This window comes from Cottoperca gobio, chromosome 14 (assembly GCF_900634415.1).
Source record: "Cottoperca gobio chromosome 14, fCotGob3.1, whole genome shotgun sequence".
NCBI lineage: Eukaryota > Metazoa > Chordata > Actinopteri > Perciformes > Bovichtidae > Cottoperca > Cottoperca gobio.
In genome coordinates, this window is record NC_041368.1 from 14,392,727 (window position 1) to 14,411,563 (window position 18,837).

General features: G+C 39.9%; 2 protein-coding genes across 2 annotated transcripts in view; both read right to left on the reverse strand.

Annotated features, from left to right (window-relative positions):
• Nucleotides 1–922: 922 nt before the first annotated feature.
• Nucleotides 923–8,227, reverse strand: trim47 (tripartite motif containing 47). The gene is made up of 8 exons (XM_029448745.1): nt 7,985–8,227; nt 7,389–7,600; nt 4,605–4,650; nt 4,363–4,458; nt 3,859–4,083; nt 3,630–3,652; nt 3,430–3,551; nt 923–3,299 (listed from the first exon to the last, which is right to left on the reverse strand). The coding sequence occupies exons 1-8, from the start codon at nt 8,165–8,167 to the stop codon at nt 2,770–2,772; spliced, it is 1,437 nt and encodes a 478-aa protein (XP_029304605.1). The 5' UTR covers nt 8,168–8,227; the 3' UTR covers nt 923–2,769.
• A 1,311-nt stretch (nt 8,228–9,538) lies between these two features.
• frem2a (FRAS1 related extracellular matrix 2a) overlaps nt 9,539–18,837 on the reverse strand; it is a 54,752-nt gene continuing 45,453 nt past the window's right edge. Inside the window, 11 exon segments of the mRNA XM_029449010.1 lie at nt 9,539–12,435; nt 12,956–13,102; nt 13,194–13,381; nt 13,750–13,876; nt 14,066–14,200; nt 14,340–14,378; nt 14,380–14,468; nt 14,637–14,762; nt 14,882–15,074; nt 17,847–18,178; nt 18,564–18,695. Of these exon segments, the coding sequence (XP_029304870.1) occupies nt 11,887–12,435; nt 12,956–13,102; nt 13,194–13,381; nt 13,750–13,876; nt 14,066–14,200; nt 14,340–14,378; nt 14,380–14,468; nt 14,637–14,762; nt 14,882–15,074; nt 17,847–18,178; nt 18,564–18,695 (2,057 nt within the window). The 3' untranslated portion in view covers nt 9,539–11,886.

An 18,837-nucleotide genomic window follows, 5' to 3' on the forward strand; every position in this document is an offset into this window, starting at 1 on the left:
CAGATTTTCAGAAAATACCGAACGTTACTGTAAAGATTTGATATTTACATCTTCATTGGAAAACTGACAAAAGTATCCATCTTTAGAGACTTTCATCTGTAACCGGAATGAGTCATTACAGACTGACTGAGACTCTGCTACATGAGGTCTCACAGGCAGCCATTACAATTTGTGCTCATAAAGCTGAAGCGTTTTGTCCTCTGTTCAGTGAGAGCTGGGCAACTATTTATATGCGCGGGCCTTCATTAAAACTGCAAAGAGAAGGCAAAATGTCACTACTGAGTCATTACCAGAGCAGACGTAGGAGAGAACGCAGTTTTCTCACCTCCTCCTTAAATGTTCTGGCAGTATGAAATCTGAATCAGAAACAAATTGCTATTCTGGTCCAATATTCTCATTTAACTTTGAGACAAACTGCTCTCTTACAGCAGCACAGAGTGCTCTTCTTTGGCATTTCTAAGTGTAGTTCAGGGTTGTATTAAAATAAATGAAGCCCTTAAAGAACTTTCACATATCAAAGTTTAACACCTTGGTTTTTTCCAGATGTAAAAATCAGGTCTAAAAGTCAGTGCAGCCACTTAAGTCAGTTTGAGAAGGAAGTTGTGAAACAATAGTTGATGCAGGAAATCAGTAAAAGAAGCATCATCTTCCTGCCGATGTCAAACTTCCAAAAATCAAAGTGTGGAATTTGACATAACTGGCTGACAGCATCTAGAAATAAATTTAGTTGGTTTTGACTCTAATTTAGCAGATTCAGTGTGGGCAAACAACCAAACCAAATTACAGGCCACTTGTACCTCGACTAATACACAAACACACACACACACACACACACACACACACACACACACACACACACACAGTCTGCCTAGTGGAAAGCAAGACACTGAGCAAAGTGTGAACAGCAAGTGGATAGTAGAGAAAAGGAAAGTAAACACAATTATTTTTCCTCTTTTAATCTCATTAAGTCTGAGAAACACTTAGCACGTAGCACGTACGTAGCAGGTGAAAGGGCCACACAGGGTCTGCCATTTTTTTTAAGTCACTTATCAAGACACAGCCCAAACACTGCTAAGCTAAATACATGAATGAAACTCAGCAATGAAAAAAAAGTATGCATTAGGTACTAAATGAGGTATACTATCTTAGACAAAACATTTATCAACAAATACTCTAAAAGTTAAAGAGCACAGAGTTTTGCAGTCATAACACATGAACATCTTAAGACGTCTGATAATGAACTGAAAAAAGAAGCAACTTGAGATTGGCGGTCTCAAATATTATCACTGGTCATGCTGTTAAATGTTTCTACTATGCTCCTCAATAAATTAAAAAAAAAAAAAAAAGCCTGTAAGATTGCAGACATCTCATTTGTAGGTCCATAACCGCACAATAACCAAAAATAAAAACCCGTAAATGATCTAAAATAAGAATGTTTTAAAATGATAAGTTTACGAAAGGCAGGAAAATATTTTATACAATTGCCCAAATACATGTATTTTCACATTCAACATCAATAATCAAAAATAGAAATCCCACTGGACAGAGTTGAAAAACATCAGGAGTCGGGACCAATTTGCAGCACCAGGACCAACTCAACAGCTAGCGATTAATAATCTAAAGCAGGATTCATTTAAAAAAAGAAATATAATTAAGACAATGCTGGGGGCAATTTGTAAAAAGAAAACAAAAAATATGAACCTGTTATAAAAACTTTCATTCTGCATTCCAGACGTTTACATTTTAGTCAAGTCCATCAGGCACTTGGCTGTTTCGAATGTGAATCCCATCTGCAGGTTCTCCTGTTAAGTAACACATTTGAAGATATGGCTGTAAATCTTAATACATTTGTCTTGTATACCTGCCCATTTTTCAAGCAGACTAATTAAATGTTTTTTTAAAATACCTTTAACAAAAGTAAAATGGCACTACTTTACACCTTCAGTATCACTGCTCACAAAAGCTGCAAAATGTGCTTTGGAGTAATATACAGAGGAATGTGCAAGTCCAAAAATGTTAGCAATGTACAGTATTAAATTATGGGGATTTAAAAAAAAGGACTAGTGTTAAAATGATCTGTATGAATATTAATGTCCACAAAACAACCCAAACCAGTCCTTCCTGGAAGTCTAATCAATGTTTGGGAGCTGGAATCCCAGGACAAGCTGGCCAATCTCAGTCAAATCATTCTGATCAGCTCTGAACTTCCTGTTCTTCAGTCTAAAATTAATGAGTGAATCTTAACTTTTCAACAACTATCAATGTGATATTTTCTTCAGGTTCTACCCAACAAGGCAAAGGCAGCTGACCCTGCCTGGCAAAAATAAATAGCCAATATGAGTTAATAGTAGTATGGCATATTGATTGCTAATAGGAGAAGAGCATCGGAGGCATCTGCATCGCATGCAAACGTAGCAATATAAATAAAGCACCTCTCCAAACTCTCGGCCACAGTAGTGAACAGGGTTTAAGCCTACAGTGTGTGTGCCTAGGTTGAAAGGTACCACATTTCACATTTTCAACTTCATGAGAAAAATTAAGCTCTTCATATCAACCAAAGTGTGACAAGACACCTGGTAACTCGTATCTTCTAAACACCAGTAAGACCAACAAGAAACAGCTGAAATGCACATGGCTCCAAGGGTCAACATCACCCCGTCACTCCAGCCAGGTCTGTGAGATAAAACCTGACCAACAGCAAACCTGAAAACACTGGCATACGAGTTCACCCTTCGAAAACTAGATTAGAAGTCACTCATCGCAGCGCTCTCAGTAATAGTGGCATATCTGCAGCCTGCTGCCTGGGTCATTCTTCCCTGGGCTGAAGAAAGGATAGACCGGCTCTTCGAAGCAGGTGTCGAACATGTACAGTCTCTTCATTGTCACGGCGTCATAGAAACTAAGGCGCCCGTTGTCGTAGTCCAGGTACACACCGACCCGAGGGGAGTTCCAGTAGTCTGCGACAGGAATGCGTCCGTCCTCTCCGTTGGCATATAGTCGGTCCTGCAGACACAGGCTCCAGTATCCTGCGGAGGGAGTGAGGCTCACGAAGCCCTTCCTGTTGCTGCACTCAGTGGTGACTCCCAGGTACCACACACCTTTGTCCTTCACATCCACCTCCCAGTAGTGCTGGCCACTGGCGTACTGGGCTGTGGCAAGGACACCGCAGAACCGGGTGAAGCGGGCTGGCAGGTCCGGTTCCTGGTTACGAATACGGCCCTCTTCCACTTTGGTGTCAAAGTCTGAGATGAGCAGGTTTGGGTGAGCAGTGTCTGGGTCTAAGGTGAGGTTCTGGGGCACTACACACAAAAGAGATGGGGAGAAGTTAGTTCACCTTGCTCTTGAGATGTCTGAAGCTGGCAGTACGTTTATTCAAAGCTGCCAGTCAAACCTGTTGCAATGTAAAGTCTGTGTGTACAGCAAACTCACTGGTATGCAGCACGTGCATCATCTTCTTCCACATGATAAGCTGGAAGGGCCCTGAGAAGTCCGTAAATTCAGTCGCACAATTAACTGTGTCAAGAGATGTGAAAGGCTTGCAATGGATAACTCTGTGGGAGGAAAAAAAAAATATGGATTAATGGATTTTTTATAGTTTCCTATTAAATAACCAACAGTAAGCTACTTACTCATTGAATGTTTCAGCAAGGCTCTGTTGGAAGAAAAAAAATATATATTTTTATTTCAATGACTATTGAAAATACTTCATATCAATCTCAATCTGTTTATATCAGTGAGGATTTTAAAGATGGATTCATATTATGTTCCATATTACACAGCAAGAGCAACGGTCCATCTCTGAAGTGAAGCTCTAGCAGAGGCATGGTGATGTTAAATCAGCTGAAGCGTTAGACTGACCTCAAAGCTAGACTTCCCACTGATGTGGCTGTGGATATCAGCTATAGCTTTGTCCACAGATGCCACCTCCGTCTCCACAATCTTCAAGTTCTCGTCTATGACAGCCATGGTGGCCACTTCCTCAGCATCCAGGCTCTCAAGCAGGGAGTCTCTCTCGTCTAGCAAGAACTGGACCAAGGCACCAACATCTGCCTCAATCTTCTCCTTGAGTCTCTTTTTCTTCAACTGGAGGCCAGAGAGGGTCAGAGGATTAGGATGAAGGATTTCATAATGATGACAATTGCCAATGGTGTGTAGGTTTAGTGTAAACTACCGTAACATGAGTGCAGTGCTGGTTTGCAATTTTTGCATTTAATTGAAACGACGAAATATGGTTAAAATTGGGAAGTTAGAGAAGGCCGTTATCTTGTAAGACCACTTGAACCAAACATACACATAGCTTGACCTGCAAACATGTCAATGACACCAGCAAACAAATCTGCTTATAAAAAGTCTGCACCATACCTTTACTTCACTTCTGGTGCGCTCATCAGCAGTTATAACTTTTACACATTGAGTCTTCTGCCAGTTCAGCTCCATTAGCCTCAGTTTCAACTCCATCTGTAACAAACATGTACATCAAGACACATGAACACAGGACATAATGAATCATGAGATTACAGACTACAAATGGGCCAAAGCTACAGTAGGAGACTTGAAAACTGAAGAGAATGAGTCCTAGCAAAATCACACATTTAGTCACTCACCTTCATGTCATTCACAACTTCTGGCACTGGTGCTACCTCATGGTGTCTGAAACAACAAGGAAACAAATGACCTGGCAGTTGGTGGTTTACACGGCAATTTGTGAAACGACACGCTAAAAAAAAAAAAAAAAATCTTTGTCATTGATTGAAATCAAATTTATTTATATAGCCCAATATCACAAATTATACATTTGTCTCAGTGTGCTTTACAGACTGTACGGGTTACGACACCCTCTGTCCTTAGACCCTCGCATCGCACAAGGAAAAACTTCCTAAAAAGAAACCCCATAATTAAAGGGGAAAAAAAAAAAAAAAGTATAAATGAACGAACAAGTTTTCATTCAGTGCTTCTTACCGGACCACATTGTGTGTATCCTTGAGGTCTAACAGTGCTGTGCATTTCCTTCCTTGTAAAACATTAGATAAGCAGATGTTCCTTTTTTTGGCATCGTACCACCACTACGGATTCTTTTTTTTAAATGCCATAAATCACATAGTACACACACACAAAAAGATATAAAAACACTCCCATGTGCCCTGTTGCTTAGCAATTCATCCTGTACACTGTACTGTATGATAACATACATTTTAATACCACAGTATACGGTCAAAACCCCAATACTGATGCTTTATACAAGACTTAATTGGCTGTATTAAAACAAGGTCTCGATCTATGGAGACATATCCAACAGTATTATGTCGAATTAAGCAGAACTAGGGGGCAATATTATTAAACCAAAAAATCTAAAAAGATTAGATTGTTTCTTATAAAGGAGGCCTCAGAGTCCTTCACACTTGGTATGCCTTATGTGAGAAGAGTGTGTACTGGAGTTAAGATAAGATGGTGACCTTGTAGAGGTCTGGACCAAAAGATTACACATTGTTGTGGCTCATCCCTGGTGTTGAGATTGTATGCGGTTCTGTATTACAGGTTCTGTATTACAGGATACACTGTATAAGTCTGGGTGAATCTTACTGTACATTACTTTAAGCTTTTAATACAGCCGTGTCCATTCATACCAACATCTTCTGATATCACATTTGTGTTCTAATACACTACAAGTAAGGAGATCTGGGGCTCATTTACTTATTATTGTATTCATCCGAGTGAAGAATTACCCGAAGTACAAGTCTTACACATCAGTAAAGCCATGTTCATGTTAAAGCTATGGCTTCATGTGGGAGGGTTCAACAATAATATGCATTTCAGTTAATTCACAGTAGTGATACCTTATACCTTGCAACATCAATGTCACTTTTTGTTCTTAGATTCCTTCTCACAGCTACACACACACTTTCTCTTTGAAGACAGCAGGGATTGTTCAGGTGTTACTGAAGTTTCTGTACCCACGGTTGTGCTACTAAACCTTGCCTGAATCCACATTTTCTACAATACACACTGAAATCTGTGTAATGGAACATGTCACATGTCCATGTTAAACTTGTATTGTTTGATACATGGTTCAAATAGCTTCCGTCTTGCCCAGCATCTCTCTTACTTTATTTGTAGTCTTCTGGCGTCTAACCCAACTGTGTGAATCTTCCACCCCTCCCCTCTCTACTCACTGTTTTCTTGTGTCTAACTAACACCTGCAACTGTGTGAATCTTCCTACTATCTCCACTCAGTCTTTAAAAATGCACAATGTTGTGGAAGTTTTCCTGCTTTACTCTGGAGAGATGTATATAAAATCAAATACATGGTGATAGAGACAGAGTTGTCTTTGTGCATTTATTTGCGGCCACAAATAGGTACCAGTTTCACAGAATACAGAGTAATCTATGGAAGGGCACAGGTTGGAAGAAAACACAATTTGGTTTGGAGGCGAGGTGATGGAAAAACACAGGGGGGCGAGCCAAAACTGCCCTTTGATGCTTGTAAGGTAATGGTTATGTAAACAGAGTATTGGGTGATACACTCAATATTCTGTCTCAGTATGTTAAATAGTTTGATCAAGATTTGGGTGTGTCCTGTCTTTTGTTTTGATCAGGATGCTAAAACATTTGGGTGGGTCCTGTCTTTTGTTAGTTCAGTATCAGTCTAATCAAGATGCGTCTGTCTTGTATTAACATGACCGGCACTTCTATGTTAGCATCAAATGGCAGTTGGCTTGTTTAACATAGGATATAATTAAAACAGTAGACATTTAAATTGCTATTACAACAAACACAGATAAACAAAGCATTCTATTCTCACCTAGACTGATTGCACTCTGATTATTGGACCTTCTTTGCAAAGAATAAAGTTTATTCCTCAAGAATCTTTATTACAGTATTAGAAACTTCACTGGTCATTTGCATAAGCACTTAATTAAAACTTTACACCACATCTGTAACATTAGAGTTTGTGATATCATTATGAAGTTTCAACCCTTTTAAAACCAAACATGTGCATTAACAGCTGCATGTCCTGCTGTTCCCAATTTCTAATGGGATGGGAAGGATTATGTTTGCAATGGTTTTACGAAGAAAAGAAAGATACATTGGAATAGTGAGTCACTGGTCAACTCCTCATCAAAACTATGATGAGGACAAAGACTGTGACAAAGTGATAAGATGATAAGAGTTATCTGATTAATTCATGTCAATGCAGCCAAAATGTAGAGTGTCAAGGTTTTAGCCTCTTTTGTAGAATGTGTACATACTCATTTAACTGTCAAGGTCTAAGCTACAACCTGATTTCCTGATTCTTCTTAACGAGAACGTGATGAATTTGCAAAAGAGATGTACGTGTGTGATACACATATACAAATAATGAATACAAAGAAGGTGCAAACACGACCGACCTGTGTGCTCTAGATTCCCTGCAGACAACACAGATGGGCCTTTTATCAGTCTGGCAGTACAATTTCAGCTCCTCTCCATGTTGGTCACACTTCCCATCTACTTTAACGGGCTTAGAGGGTGTAGGACAAGACCCCAGACACTCCAGATCGTCAAGTTTGGCCACCAGGTTCTGCACCAGGTAGTTTTTAGTAAAGCTCCTCTTGTTGAACACCTGAGAGGACAAAGAAAGCAACTAAGAAAGACGCAGAAACCCACTTGTAGCCAAAGCCAGTATTGCTTTGTCCACAGTTTGTTTATTTATTTTGCATTACAGCATTTTCTTAGTTAAAAAATACAAAAGCTGGGTGGCTACATCACCTGCTAATAATGTAGCTTAAAGTTAGCTAACGTTAGCTGGTACCAGCGAGCCAGCCATCATAGCAACGGTTGCCTTAAAAAATGCACTGCGTAACTTTAGCCAATGTCATTTTTCAAACCGTAAATCAGCTTTACCGAATTTGCTTTAAAACACGTGGAAGTAATAGTGTCACAAGCATACGAAACTTATTTCGTGACAAAAAACGGTGGAAAATACAGATAGCGTGTATTAACTTACCGATCGGCATTGCGGGCACTGATACCCGTAGTCTCCGCCATTTTCATCCCAGTGCATGCAGATGCAAAACCGACAGAAATTATGTCCACATTTCAGTATGACAGGGTCTTTGAAGAAGTCCAAACAAATTGCACATGTGAGCTCTTTCCTCAGGTCGTCTCCAGCTGCTCCAGCAGTAGCCATGTTTAGAAGCCAACAGCAGCACAACACTGACACTCTGCAGGAAGTGAAGGAGGATGATGGAGAGAAGAAGGGCACGTTTGTGGTGCGTCACGTTCCGTCTTAACCAATCAGATTCTTCCATCTCTCTCTTTCTCTAATCAGGTACAAAAGTTTCTACCACAGGACCAATCTCTGGTGAGTAAAACAATACACATAATCACACTTTTATTTTGTCACATTTACACATGCTGCTGACATGGTATAAGCCTTATATATATATATATATATATATATATATATATATATATATATATATATATATATATATATATATATACATATATATATATATATATACATATATATATATATATATATATATATATATATATATATAGGGATAGCCTACAACTTGCTTTGCCTGGGGGCCACCTTTGCAAAATGACAAGAGGCAGGGGCACTCATATTAATAATATTTATCAGATATAATTTATAAACATTAAAGGTCCATAACGCATCTCATTTTTAATCTAAATTCTTGAATTTCCAATTAACTGACTTATTAACTTATTATCTACATTAAGTTGGCACAAGGATTGACACTAGGCCTATGACAGATAAATCAGATAATGTTACTCCATTTACTAGCTGCAACTGCATTTTACATTTGAAAGAGTTATAAACAAGCTGGAACCTCTTACATCATGCAATAAATTAAATGTTGCAATTATTCATAAACAGCTCCTACCAAGGACAGAATAAATAACATATGTAAGCTATATTAGTGTAAAATAAACATTTATGAGGTCAGACTTATCCTCCATTCTACGTAACTTTTGCTCCTCTTTAGCTGATAGTAGTATTCCTGTGCGTAGCTCACCTTCTGATCCTACTCCACTTTGAATTAGAAAATGGTTGGTGGGCCATCCAAGTTTAGTATCACTGGGTTAGGGTATATACTGTATATGTAGTTGCATTAATTGCATCAGGACATTCTTTCACTTTTCACTCTCTCATAATAAATCAACAACTGATTATCATGATTTGCCTATAAATATAACTTAGAAATATATGTGCTTATGTGAGGTAAGCATATAAGCAGGGCTGTTCTTTTAACTTGTTAGGGACAAGTCCAAGTCAATGAGGGCAAGTTGCAAATCAATTGCAAGTTTCCCAGGTTTCTGAATGCTGACCATTAAAATATAAGTATGGCTTTCTACACAACTGAGACCAAGTGTTTGGTTGTTGCCTGCCTGTGTGCATTACCACAACACAAGATTTTAATATTTTTGTTTTCCGGTCTCAAGAAGGGTATGTCTCATCTTTGAGTTTATTTCTCAAATCTCAACTCTACAGTTCTGCATATATACTGAGTAAATCAGCAACAACCCGTAAACAACACTATTTATTCTTAAATACATATACATAAAAACCCATTCATAAAACTGAAGACACAAACTGAATATCAAGTTTGATTGTTTGTGCTAAAGTTGTCATATACATGGGGATAACTGGCTGTGGATACATTACATTGCATAGCTTGGATTGGCATGTGAGGGATGTGACTCAAAAAGTGCATTGGATGTCAGATATGGTGTTATTTCCAAATATATCAGGGCAAGAAAAGGAAATCACAGCCGGGTTTCAGAAGATTATTACTTGAATATATCATCACATCCCTCGCTGATTCACACCTCAGCTGATTTCTTGCTCATCACATTAGCTAGCCCTGATAAATATCGGAAATAATTATACAATGATGACTGACAACACCATAATAAGACAAATATTTAGGAACACTGATCTCAGCATGATGTTTATCCATAGCAGAGTAAGACACAGGTTTAACAACATGTAAACGAGAAATTTCACCAGTGATATCAACAAAATAACGAGACAGCAGATTATATAAATGGCTCAAACGTAATATTTTTCGTGACATACCGATTTGTAAGCAGCTATTTTGTTTGCATTCTTTGTTCGAAAACGTGACTCAGAACACTGAAATCCCACACAGCACCAGTGAAAAATAAAGCTTACAGGAACATAGTGTGAGAGGAATACGAGTGAAACCATTGGATATGGATAAAGTATTTGCATGTTCACAGCACCACACTTATTAGCAGTGTAACACAGAAGTGGAAAGTGGCTCTGTAGAGATTCTCTTCAGTCAACAGTAGTAAAATGTGTTACAACACACGGTCCATTGTCTGTAAAAGAAATTACTCCTGAGATGAGTGTCTTTATACACACACACACACACACACACACACACACGTACCTTAACCAGTGTTATTATTATTTTTTAAAGAATGAAAGTTTATGCCCAACATATATTGAATAAATACAACAATATCATAGAAATACATTGGAGCAACAACACTGCGACGATGAATAGCAGTAAACTTTGTAACACGTGATGAAGTAAACAACTGAGTATACAAAAATACAAACAGTGGGAAACTCAGCAGCAACATATATTCTCAATACATCGAACATTCCTCATCATATGGTAAACAAAACAAACAACAGTGAATGAATAAAACGATTAGCTGGTTTATAAACATTCTGACAGCAGTGGTGTTAATGACTTGTAGTCTGATAAGATACTTCTGCAGGTTTAGTTCACAGATAGGAAACAGGGTGTGGCATCTTGTGTGCATGTTTTTCATTACAAATTGTGTAATCCAAAATGAAGCAAATATTTCATAATTGTAGGCCTAAAAATTAAAGTTCAGCCCAGATTGAATATTAATCTGCTCATGCATCATAGTGTTAAATGTTGTGTAGTCAAATCACTTACACTATGGGTTCAATATTTACCTTTCAATAAACAATGTTCTTAATAATAATAATAATATATTATTGTCCTCTGGCAATTGATGAGCTTTATCACAATTTTGAGGGCAGTAAGTACGATTACAATCTCAAAACCCATAGGACATCGGTCTGATGACGATAAGCATTCATATGCAGACTCTTTTTATAGAGTTTAGTAAGATTATAGTGTAAACACTGTACTTTTGCATCCAATTGTTAAGATACTAAATAAGTGGAATATGCTTTACAATGTGTGCAGAAATCATACTGTAGAAAAGATGGTCTTGTTACCATATATACTTTTGGTAGACACACAGAAGTACCCGGGCTCATAAACTTCAGTGAAGTTTTGATTGACACAGGGGCCGGTCGATAACATCTGAGTCTGGATCTGTTCTTAAATGAGGTGAACAATTCCTTTCAGTATGAACATTGACATAATTTAGTCCCCTTTACCCGAGGTAAACCTGCAGCACTAAATCTCTGACTTGGCCTACGTGACACTAGCTTTATGAGAAAGTGCTTTCGGTGACAAGGACTGTCCTGAAGGAATAAAGCTGCTTCAGGCACTTTATCTCCATAAAGCCAGTAAGGGAGAAAATAAATACCATGGTACTAACAGCACAAGTGTGAATGTTAAGTGAAGACAGCGTACAGGTCTGTCTTTTGTGCTATTTTCTGTTGCAGTGATCAAGGTACGTAATGGATACAATACTTTAGAAATCCCCACACTAACAGGCTCACACGCACGCACACACACACACACACCCAATAACGCATATGATCAATGTCAGATTTTTGGTGTTATGAAAGTAATTAAATACAAGTTAAAAAAAAAAGAGAAGAAAATCCCAAATTGTATAAAAGCCCTCACATACACTCCATCCCTTTGTCCATCTGTCCATCTAAGCATTCATTGCTCAGACCTCAGAGCTGTTGTGGCAGTCTTGCATCCTCACCACCAACATAGGCTCCGTACTGACAGACCCTTTCACCACTTCCTGCACCCCCTCCCTCCACCCCTCTTTCCCATGCTTCTGTCTGGATCTCAGCACCAGTACGATGGTGACAATAATGAGGACGGTCAGCAGCAGCCCCACGAGTGCCCCCACCACAGTCACCAGACCCTCCTCTTCATCCTCTGCGTTCAGCTCACTTGGTTCCAGTCCATCGGTAAACAGCTCATTCGACCCCCCTGCCCGTCGCTTGGTGCGGTCGAAAGCGATGTGCATGATATTGGTACCACGGTTGTTATCTGCTCCGATATCATCAGCGATCTTTGGGACTTCATCGCCGGCCGACCTCCTGGAGCGATGACCTTTGTCGCTCGATGGGGACAGGGCGAGATTGTTGTTTGTCGAAACAAAGGAGTGGTACTCTAGACTGCGCTTTCCAATGCCTCTGTTAGCATTCTCTTTGGAGCGGACTGTGTAAATGGTGTGAATGAACCACTCACGGCCTGCAGCAACCTAAAACACCAAAATATGCATATCTCAGAACTTTGTTCAATTTGCAAAACGAGCAATCAGAATGAGCAAACAGAACATTAATGTTTGATAGGATGGGACCTGCTGGTGCTAAATTTACTCATAGAATTTTAGATTTTTGGCAAAAGTGCACTTTACTAACCTTGAATTGATTGAATGTATTTGACGATTAAAAAGAATAACTCTGCACAGCAAAGTAACAACCATCGGGGATTAAATCACCAAAAAAGCCTTATTCTATTGTAGTCTAAACAATACAACATAAATTCCATTAAACCAAAGCAAAACATAAAGTACTGAACACACAATAGTTGAGCGGTAACGCCTGTATGTTCCAAGCTCATAGTTCATACAGCTGCAATGCTTTCCTGCTTTGCAACTGTATCCCACAGTAGCACATGCATAGTAAAACCTTTTCCATTGAATGACAAAATTACTTGCTACTGTAGCTTCTGTTTCACACTGCAAATCTGTCATTGGACATGAGGAAGAGTAAGAATACCTGGAACATGGCTGTAGAGTCCACCCTAAAGCCATCAGACCCGGGCTGTCTGACGAGGGACAGGGCTGATGGATCATCCACTGCCAACACAGCATTAAAACTGACATCACCAAACACACGTGCCTGAGTCTCCGGCTGAGCCTTGTCCTGTTGAGGTGTAGTAAAAAATAAAAAACATTTTTGTGTTGAACTTCTTGCATACTGAAATTGCAACATAAAAAAACCTGAATGTACTCACAAGAATCTTAAATCTATAGAGCAATGACGGGGAGTCAGCCAAGCAGCCAAATTCAAATTTGGTCGGGTTGTACTTTGGTACATATCCATCAGCACCAGTGCACAGAAACACCTTCTCTATGCTACAGAAGAAAGAGTCCCCCAGGTTCTGCACAGGATCCACCATCACACGGCCGTAGACTGTATCACCTGAAATAAAGGATTTGATGTGTTAATTAAATTATTTTAGGCTCAAATATCAGTTATTTTAAATACCACATAACAATTTGATAATAATAATAAAATTATATCTGATGAATGAGCCACAGCAGGTCAAGCAAGGCTTATTTTAAGCAGGCACATATTGTGCTGACATGATCACAAGCCAATGTTTGCTTGAAAGGTCTAAAAACTTGGCTCACAAAATTGACAGAAGTAATTCAAATCAAATTCCACCTGTAATGGGACAAAAACATCTACAACCACAAGTAATGTATAGTCTTTTAAATCTTCACTAAACGGAAAAGTCTTTAGACTATTATAAAGGGACCTAGGACTAATTTAGTAAGAGGTCTTACCTTCAGAAAAAGCTACGTCAGTCTCCTGACCAAAGCCGATGGAGCCATCAGAGAGCCACAAGCTCCTCTTGGACAGCAAGAACATCTGAGTGTTCAGACTGAATTCCACTGCAACCGGGTCGCTTACCTAAAGAGGCATTCACAATGAAGTATAGCATCAATCAATTTGTATTTGTCACATGTAATCATACAAGGCAGGATAACCAAGGAAGAGAGAGAACCAGTGACAAAGAAAGAGAAAGAAAATCTTACCAGAACAAAGAAAAATGGCAGCTTTTGGATCTTAAGGTTAATAAAATAAAAGAAACTGCCTTACTTGCTGGAATCTGATGTCCAGATCGAAGGTGACTGGTTCTCTGGGACTGCAGACAGGTGGAAGAGTGTATTCCATATTCTGTGCTGTTGTGCAGGGGATCAGCTTCACTGTGTAGGTCCCAGAGTAGTCTCTCACCTGTATAGGGGCAAAGAAGACAAACACTCAGGCGTCAGTCTGTGTCTGTCTGTCCAGCTGCGTGAGCACACAGATTTACACAGCGGATGTTTTAGTTTGTGCACCAGGGCACAAACAAATGTTATGTGGTCATACTTACGGCAAAGTCAGAGGTGAAGGTCCACTGCTGGACTGGCTCGGTTGTAAGTGGGCTCACTTCTCACTAAGGTGAGGTTGAATGTCAGGCCGGGGTGGTCCACACTCATCACCATGGAGGACATGGAAGTTGCTTGGTAATAAAAGTTGAGAGGTGGAGAAGTTCATAATGGAGGAAAACATTTACAATCAAAACAGAATGTGATAACTTAAACTAATCACTTAAGCAATATTTCTGTGTCTTTAGTGACACTATTGAGGAATTGTAGAAGTGATATGTTTACAATAATCTCAGTCTCACCCGTTTTTTTCATTCTGCCTCCAGAGTGAGACTCCACAAACAGACCCCTGAAACGAGCCTTAGTGCGGAAGTTCACCACCAAGCGTCCCTGCTCATTGATGCGCATGCTTGTTGGATACAACGCTCCTGGCAAAAAATACATACAAACACACCGGATTTTTACAAGAAGTGTTTTTCTTTTTTATGCTGATGATATTGAATCCAGAAGCACAAAATGTAACAGTCTCACGGACTTGACAGCTTACCCTGTAACTCGGCCTGCGGGGGGCTTCCGATGCCATCCTTCCAGAGAATGGCCGTGTCGTACACGAAAGTGAGGCGCAGCTCTGACTGGAGGTCAAAGTGCTGCCAGCCGCCGGGTCCCACGGGGGAGTGGAACACGTAGGACACGTAAAGAGGCACACGTAGGGTCACGTAGGACTGGACCAGATTCAGCACCTGTAAGGATGTTTCAATCAGTGATGACCTAAGCCTTCAAAAACAGTTACAACTACATAATAATGTCAAATTCTGTCAAAAGTTATTTATTGATTTTTTTGCAGGTCGATAAGCTATAATAAGGATATTTAAAAAATGAACAAATTGTGCTCCTCCACGAGGTGCAAGAACTCTTTCAATCCTACTCAGTGTTGTCAAAGATGCAGAAAAGTCTTCCTGTGTTGTACACAACACAACACAGTGGGCAGCGATGTGGGCTTGTATTGTTCTTTACTATATTGGCTTTCTTTTTTCCTCACACGTATTTAAAAAACCTGATCACATTTGCTTTGATTTTGTAAGCTGAAAAAAAACAACAACACCTTCTTGTCTTCTACCTCGGCACCTTTTTCTGTATAATATTCTGTATAACTTGAAACCCATGTATTCTTACATGTATTTTCACGAGGGCAGCCACTAGGTGTCTCTGCTCACCAACATTATATTAACAATTGTGTGTGAAAGATTAGAATTTGATGTGCCCACACAGGTTTGACAGTTAGTCTTAGAAACAGATTGAAAATGCGCCACATAATGTTTGTGTGACTTGAAGTGAAAACGTGTCAATTTGCATAGTCAATTACCACAATGAATGCTGGGTAGGAAATTAACTGACAAGGAAAACTAAGAAAAACAATTTGGTAGAAGATGTTTTCGGTGCGTCTCTGAGCAATTATTCTTCATCACTTGAGTAAATAATATAACATCCTATCTTATTTCTAAAATAACAAGGGAACACAAAGACTACATTATTAGTCTGGTGTAATACCTGGTGTAAAAACTAAGACAATCTCCACCAAAGATCTGAAATTCACAGCACACACACCTGAAACTTACCCAATCCATCACAGTGTCTCTCAGTAGAGTAGACTAATTGGGCCATCACTGAATCAGTATCCGAATAAAGAATTAAATGACTGCAAGCTGAGAAACAAACTACCTCGACGCTAGGGTTTGAAAATGCCATATTTTATTATATCCTCCTAAATTAAATGCATAGTGCACGGAACAAAGAAATCATATGTTTATATGATATGATTACAGTATTTTCAATTGTCTCAAAAATATCATGGCCTTTCCTTTTCTTGTGTGTTCAACCTTTCAATTAGTGCATATTCTCCCAAAATAAAAATAAAAAGAACTCTGCAGTTCTGGAGACCAAAAAAAAAAGTGTCACAAAAAAACAAGAATAAAACACTGAGATTGTTAAAATGTCAAAATCTAATATTTTCTTAACATTAATTTAGTCTTTGGTTCTTGAGAGGTAGCTGAATTATTTAATTATTTCTGTGCACTTTGATTCATGCACACTGCTGGAGCTGCACGGCTTCTTTTCCCCCGCTTTTTTGGTACTCCTTGGAAAAAAACAAACCATAACCCCAGTGACAGTGTGACAGTGATCTCTCTTAACGAAGTGGACTTGAGTTCTTGGAGGATGACATGCGTCATGTGTAACTAAGTGTGCAAGCGGTTCTTGCTGTAACTGTGGACAAGTAAATTAATTTCTTAGTTCTTCTCCATCTCCTTCTCAAAGTGCCACACACACTCAGTCTGATCAGCACCAAGAAGCTCACAGATCAAAGGCTGGAGGAACACAAAAGAGCAGCAGGACACGAGCGAGGGAGCAAGGGTCTCCTAATCCACAATAACAACAAGAACCATGAGCATACCGCAGCTCTGTACAGTATACAAGACAAACAATGATTGCAACATCTTCCGCGATGATGCAACAACAGCAAACAGCTACTGGAAGGGTGTTAGCATTTAATTGACAGCCGGCACATAATGTCAAAACAGCGGTTCTGAAAAGTGAAGCCAATGTGACAATCAGGGAGCGACTCCTCGTTTCAAGTCTTCTTTAATGCATGTCCATTTTTCAAATGATAGTCCCAGTTAATGTGAAATAGACGATAAAGCAGCATATGTTTTAGGACAGGTTGCTACCGCGGTGTTGTCTGGGTTTGGGTGTTGTCCGTGTCTTCATTTTAGAAATGTATAAATATTTGAGTGACCTAGTTCAGCGTTTGGTAGTACTTTGCTCCACCTTCTCGTGTCACTGCTGGTTCCAAAACGGCCAAAATGCCAAACTCAAATTTCAAAACGGTACTCCACAAACTAATGGGTGACGCCACGGTGGCTTCATCCTCTTCTTATATACAGTCTATGGGTGAGTTCAGCTGTGCCACCAAGCCAGTAAAAGAAAAACTGAGCAAAGCTGCCTCATAGGTGACTAAGATTTCTCTTAAACTTGACAGGATGTAGGTGTACTTAAGATATCAAAGACTTCAAGTAAAATGACTTCCCTTTCATGATCTCACAGATTTCCTGCGAATCTAAGCTTTAATACACCATGTTGAGGCAGTAGCAGTGGTGAGAATTAGGGGAATGACAATGGCAATACTTTATTTGAGTGCATATGTTTCTGTCTGCATCTGTTTGCATTCACACACTCACACGCTGGGGCACAGAGCTGGCAAACACACACACACAAACATGCAGTGAATGGGACGTAAAATGCAGGCAAACAGATATGGTGCCATTCTGTCTGTGCGACCCTCTCATTCAGGAGGCTGCAAATAGACTGAACATACAGACAAAAACACACACAGGTGGGGACACACACCCACACACACACACAGAAGGCTAACAGTCAAACAGATGTACATACAAACCCTAGATTGGAATTTATACGTTGTAGACAAATGCACACAGAAATACAGAATAAACACACACCTGTCCATCGGTCCCTATGGTGCCTCCGCAGTCTGTGAGCAGCTCAGACATGTGGTAGTAGCTGGTGAACTCCCAGAGACAGGCTTCCAGGTTGAGGTTTCTGTAGAAGCGCAATGTGCTGTTCCCCCGCAGAGGGTTGCTGAACTGATATGGCGCTGTGTCTCCCATGCTTTCAGGGCTGCGTGTCGAGGCAGTGATGAAGCTGTGACCGGTGGTGACCTCGTTGTAGTCAAGCAAGTTGGAGCAGCGGTGGTTTCCGACCCGGGTTCCGTCTGGACTGAGAGTCAGTTCAAAGTTCATGAGAGGGCGAGTCGAGATGACCGGGAGCATGCCTGCAAGGCGAAAAGAAACAATGTGATTCTGACTGTGTCCAACTATTTTTGATACCTGTACTGAGAGAAAGTGTTATGTCAAAATTTTTGTGGAAAGAAATAGTTGAGCAAAAAGTGATGAAAAGAAAAGCAGGGGAGCTGCGGGGAAAAAAAGGAAGAAGGAAACCTGGAGGAGACGAGGCAGAAGGAAACTGATTAAAAATCAAGAAGGGAATGTTAAGTAGCAGGTGCGCTGGAGGGTTTCTACAGCGGGGTTTGATACAACCCAGCAAGATCTACATTCTGGCTGTCACACTCCTGAGGATCCACGGACATGAATATTACACACACTAGATTACACTTCACTTCATCCGTGGTACGAGTCCTGCCTCCAGCTCCTACCTACCGTCTATGTGAGGCATGGTGACAGTCACTTTGATGAGGTTGGGGTGTTTCGGGTCGTCTACTCCAGTGTAGCGCAGCTTGGCAGAGAAAGGCTCAGCGCCAACAGTCCCCATCTTACGTGGTTGACACATACCTTTATATGACAGAGGAGCAGAGAAATTAGATTGTGAACACAAGGACAGACTGCAACACTTTGGAGGAAAGAAGGAAGAACACACTGAATGGCTATGATTGTGTCTACAGCTGGTTACTAATGTGCTAAAGTTATATTGTAC